The following is a 6,000-nucleotide window of genomic DNA, read 5'->3' as shown; positions in this document are numbered from 1 at the left end:
TAAGCCATGAAGATCAAGGGTTCAACATACAAGTGGTTAGTCCTCCAGGCTAAACTGTTGTCACAACAGAATCTCACTGAAGCTTTCCATTGTTGCTGGCTATCCACTAATTAATTATTGTCGCTGCAAGTGTGTACATATATGTGAGTAGCAAACCTGTGAACCAGAGGTACGAACATTTTTTACCTTCATTTAACAAATGTTTTTCATAACTATTTTTCATTACTATGAAGACTTCAAATCTTCAATCATCTCTATTTTCCCTGCAAATCATACTTTATATCACCAAAATATGTAAAGGCTTAAAAGTATATAATTCACAGAACTTAATTTTATAAACTACTGCTGGAAATAGCCACCCTGCAAAGAGTTTGTTGTACCATATGAGAATTACATCATCTTATTCCATACAGATCAGGTGCACTGTAGTTTGTTTGTAACCTGAGGAACATATGCATGGCATAATTAACTTTTTAATGAAATGGCAGTAGTATTAAATTAATGGCTTCAAATATCTCATAAAAAAGAGCACGAATGCCAATATAAAATCCAAAATATTAAGACGGCTATAAATTGTTACAGCTTGCTAGCTATACAAAGTGTGCATCTAACATGCTATTACCACAAAGTTTTAAAATGTCCAAATAAAAGGGGAAATTTTCATTGTGTGCTCTATTTGCATTTCTAGCATGCCAAATTTGATGAATCTGGATAAGAAGCACATGTTATATTTTAACAGATGTCATCACATATTATATACCTAATAAAAATATAAAAATTAAACTTCTGTGTTGAGGAACATTTTTAAAAGAAGAAAACAGGAGTGAAGGGGGAATTATTTAAAGTGTTTTGTTAGAAGAGGCACTCTTGGATTAAACTGATTTTCTAGATCCATTTGAATCAGGGTTTAGGCCTGGTTTTGGTCACCCTGTATGATGACCTGTGTTGGGAGAGAGAGAGGGAAATGTGTCCCTGTTAATTCTCCTTGACCTCACTGAAGGTTTCAATACCATCAACCATGGTATCCTTCTGGAGTGGTTGCCCCGATTTAGGGGTGATTGGCACCACTTTGTGGTGGTTCTCGTCCTACTTGGATAGTCATTTCCAAAGGGTGATGCTTGGGGAGTGCTCTTTAGCCCCATGGAGGCTTCAATGCAGGGTTCCTCGAGGTATGATTTCATCCCCCATACTGTTTAGCATGGTTCACAGAAAAAAATCAAAATATAAAACCACAAAATATATAACCTACCTGGATCACGGGATCATCTTCTGAGGCCTTTCTATGTGTGCCTTCTCCTTGAGAGGTGTAGAGGGTGGCAACACAAGAACAGGCCTTCTCTGCAGTGGCTCCCTGTCTGTGGAATGTTCTTCCCAGGGAAGCTTGCCTGGCGCCTTCATTATACACCTTTAGGCGCCAGGCAAAAATGTTCCTTTTCAACCAGGCCTTTGGCTGATTTGATTGACATCCTATGCCCTTTTAAAATGTGGGTGAACTGCCCTGAGACCTCTGGGTATAGGGCGGTATATTAATTAATTAATTAATTAATTAAACAAACAAACAAATAACCTGCTACTATGGAGAATGGAGGACCAGGCCATGTGGCAAAGGAGGAGGATCTGAACTCCACCAACTGGTTTGAATTAACTAGCCATATCATTGGCTGAAGGTCTCTAGTGTATCTCAATTTGTTGTGGAAAAATGGGTGCTTACAATTCACTTGTAATACTTCACTGAATTAAAGTAATGGTGGAAGTATTAAAAAATTTTTAACCCTGGACAGGGGGAAACCATCAAGAACAATTTAAACATCACTTATTTTTAGTAATTTTGCAGTGGTAAACCTTTCCAATATGAATATGACATTTTCAAATGAAGGGAGGACCAGATGACTCTAGTATCATCTGCCACCCAGATAGCCTTCATAATGATGAGTGGGATAGCAAATGCTCCAGTAAATCATAACAATACATGCATTAGGCAGAGAACTGCTGTTACTTTCACTCAAACCTGCACAATTTTACCTTGTAGTGCAATTCCTCATTGGTAAAATTGGGTACCATTATGAGCTTCTGAGTAATCTCTCTAACTCGGCACTCTATCGCAAGATAATCCAGCGCCAAAGGTTTTGTTGCAATCCCCTTCAGGACAAAGACATGATCTGTGCCATCTGCTTCATTTTGCAAAATGAGTTTCCCCTATGATAGTGAAAGAAATGAACATTCAGCGGGGTGCAAATATTTCTGCAAAACTTCAGAGTTCACTCGAAATGAGACCTGAATGTGCTAGTGGGATGAAGAATTACACAGAGCTGCCTTGAAGACTATTCAGAAACTTCAATGAGGGCAGGATACAGTTGCATGGATGCAAGTTGTAAAGTCAGAACATGTGATACCAATGTTGCACCATTTCAATTTGCTACAAGTGCCATTTCAGGCCCAATTCAAAATGCTAGTGCTGACCATTAAAACTCTTAACAGCTTGGGTACAAGTTATCTAAAAAACCAGTCTGTTCAATACAATGAGCTTTGGGGGTCCTGCTCATGTGCCTACCAGTAAAATCAGTTCGTTTGGTAAGCACAGGGGTTCCTTGGTGGTGGCCCCATCATTTAATTATTACTGAATGACTTATGCTTAGTTCCTTCAGTGCAGGAATTCAAGCGAGCCTTAAACATCTATTTCAAACTATATATTTCCTTAATCTATTTTCCTCAATGTGTTTTCAGCTATTTGATTCGGAGCAATTTTGTTTTATACATGGGGGGGGGGGTATTACGTCATACTTACAAAATTTAGGTGCTTCTTCATGATGATTTATACCACATGATGTGTCTACCTTTTTGTGTATCATCTCTACTGCGTACACTACTTTGTAAGGCCATAGCCCTAGTGGTCTATAAATCCATTAAATAAGCAAACAAACATATAATGTACACCCCCCCTGAGTGACTTACAGAAAGAACAACATTAAAATGTAAAATGTAAAAAGTAAGCATACAAATACAGAAGCAATAGGGCATCTGAGCCAAATGTACACTCTTCACAATCTATATATCCATTTGGCAATTACTGCCACTGAACAAGACAAACCATACACTATCATACAATGCAATAACCTGGCTGATTATTCTAAATAAATCAGCCACACGGAGTCCAAATTATTTCCTTTTAACAAAACACTTCATTGGTCTGGCATAAATTAGAAAAGTTATGAATAGCTAGGCAGCTATCATCTACAAGTATCAGTGAGATCCATTGTGGGTGTCAAGTTGCCCGGCCAGATGCAATCTGTGGCCCTGTAAAAGTGGTGAAATAACCTTGACAAGATACGGGTGTTGGGTGAGATCAGGCCAAATCTTTACTGATTACAGCAGGAAGTGGGGTTGGCATGGCAGGAGGGCAAGAGTCAGTTCCTCATTCCACTCAGACCCTTCTGATGGAATGCCATTCTCTCAGGATTGGGAAATACCCAAGCACCCTCAATGGGAATGTACATTATGTGTCAAACCCTGTCATGGCAAGTCAAGCATCCAGGGTTTCACTGGACAACAAGGCTGAATCCAGCCAGTCAGAGGTTCTAACCTGAGCTTAGGCTGTGCCTTAGCCAATCCTTCCCTCAAACCCCTTATGAGGGCCTCTTTTACTATGCCGATCCTGCCCAATGCCATTTTTGCTCCCAAGCAGTAACAAGTGTTCTCCTATGACTAACACAACGCCTTAGTTCAATGAGGGAAAGGTGGGGAAGAAACACATGCAAGGGCCAACTGAGGTTGGGAAGAAAACATTACTTTCTAGCCCCATCAGTCAGTGACCCAAGTAGTCCAGTGAGGTACTAACACGGAGAGATGGGTGAGTGGGAAGCTCATGGGGCAAAATGGCCCCAACTCTTGTGTGTGTGGCCTTTGAAAGGCCTCCACTCCTCCTTCCTTCAAGATATCATGAGAGAACGATGGGGAGACATGATTCCACCATACCCATTGACTTCTAGGCCACACACTGCCAGGCACAGTCACTCCATGCACAGATCATGCCCAGGAGGCTTACAGTAGCAATAATAATCACACATAGATATAACTATAGAGGGCATTATTTAAAGCCTTCAGCTCTTTACATGCTTAGTTCATTTTTGCTTATGGGCACATTCTCACATTACTTTGGAATGTTTTGAAGTCACCACATTTACAATGTCATTTCTATGCTGTTAGTATTATGTTTATAGATACCCTTGCATTATAAGAACTTGTAAATTCCACAGCTCTACCAGTTCTCATTAAATGTAGAAAAGCTAATCAAACAAGAAAAAAATGTGTTTTGTTCTCCTACCGTAATTACACATTCGGAAGTTGGCTTAAACATGAGGGTGTATGGAGTTGTTTCACCTGGGGCAACGTATATAAGCGGGGGACCATAAAAACAGCGTCCTTTTAAATGAGCTTTAAGTTTCCAATCTTGTTGACTCATGTTAGTCTGAAACAGAAGGGAATCCAAATGAAATATCTAAAAGTACAATGAATATCAGTGATTAAGGATGAAGGGGTGAAGCAGAAGTCCTTGTGGGAAATATAGGTTTTGAATATAAGTGCATGATCTATACAGTTATCTAGTACTGTCTCCTAAGAAATGTTAACTGATGGGAGTTCTCAGAAGAAAGCTTTCCCCTCCTTCTCCCCACTGTAGCCACCAGTGTCTTCTGAAAAGCCTCTTGAGGGTGGGAGTTAAAGGAGCCCTCTTAAACAATGTGGGATATTGGAGGCTGCTGGAGGAAGGGTAAATTTATTTATCTATTTTATTAAATTTATATACCACCCTTCATTGAAGATCTTAGGGTGGTTCTCAACATAAATGACCCCAAATCAATCAGAGGTTTGCCCAGTTTGGAGGCATTCTCTATCAGCAGCTCAACATTCCCCATTTCTCAGGAGGACTCATCCCAACTTTCCAGAGCGGCTTGAAGAGTGCACAGGTGGCAGGGAAGGGGAGAGAAAGGGATGGAAAACTTCCCTTCTATAACTTCCTTGAGCTAACTTATTTTAAGATAAGCCTATGTCTTTTTCTACCATTTTTAGTATAATAATACATTTGTGGCCAAGATATATAGAAGGTAATCTGTGTAAAGATTAACTTAATGCAGGAAGAACTCTCATCCCTGCTTTCCACCTCTATATACACATATTTATGTGTTTGCTCAGTCAGCAGTTTTAACCCAGTAGCGACCAGCCTTATTTAAATCTTGGATGAAGCTAAATGGACATACTATTGGAATGCCTTGAGTCACTGCTTGATATGCTGGAGTGACAAACTCTAGCTCAGCCTCGGCAGTATTTGTATTCACCACACATTCTATATGAAAGAGTCGGACATCATACTTCGACTGAAGAAGAATCTTACAAGGATATCGGCCAGGATACTTAGGCAAAAAATTTATAGGAAGCTCAACTTCTGCAACTTCTGTGGGGAGAAAATAAACATTGTTAGTTTAAATATTGTAGAAAGCTCAACTGCAGCATCTTCTGCCAGGAGGGAAGAGGGATAAGTAGTTTTAATATAAGTACGATAGATAGATAGATAGATAGATAGATAGATAGATAGATAGATAGATAGATGATAGATAGATAGATAGATAGATAGATAGATAGATAGATAGATGATAGATGGATGATAGATAGATAGACAGACAGACAAATGATAGATAGATAGATGTACTGGTGATGCCTAAAGCCTAAAATTGTCAATGTAACTTTATTAATCTGATTAGACACTTGCATCTATATGGAAAATGGACCAGAATTGAGGGCAACCTGAGTTAGTTAATTTCACAACTATCACATAAAAAGCACCTCAACTGCAATTAGGAATTAGAACAAAAATTAATTGGCTTCTGCTAATAGCCTCCCTGTCCCTGCTCTTTATATTTATGCAGCTATCAACCTACCAACTATAGATTGGGGTTTATACCATGGGCTTTATTCCTTCTATTTAGAAATAATCATCTGAACACAGTT

At 39.2% G+C, this 6,000-nt stretch overlaps 1 protein-coding gene across 2 annotated transcripts in view; it reads right to left on the bottom strand.

Annotated features, from left to right (window-relative positions):
• CFAP47 (cilia and flagella associated protein 47) overlaps positions 1 to 6,000 on the bottom strand; it is a 186,448-nt gene that overhangs the window by 86,145 nt on the left and 94,303 nt on the right. For both annotated transcript variants that reach the window (XM_028727418.2, XM_077927386.1), the window contains 3 exons: positions 5,253 to 5,446; positions 4,322 to 4,465; positions 2,023 to 2,196 (listed from right to left, as the gene is read on the bottom strand). In XM_028727418.2, coding sequence (XP_028583251.2) covers positions 2,023 to 2,196; positions 4,322 to 4,465; positions 5,253 to 5,446 — 512 coding nt within the window. The remainder of the gene's footprint in view (positions 1 to 2,022; positions 2,197 to 4,321; positions 4,466 to 5,252; positions 5,447 to 6,000) is intronic.

This window comes from Podarcis muralis, chromosome 4, assembly GCF_964188315.1.
Source record: "Podarcis muralis chromosome 4, rPodMur119.hap1.1, whole genome shotgun sequence".
Lineage (NCBI taxonomy): Eukaryota > Metazoa > Chordata > Lepidosauria > Squamata > Lacertidae > Podarcis > Podarcis muralis.
This window is presented reverse-complemented; position numbering and strand designations above follow the sequence as displayed.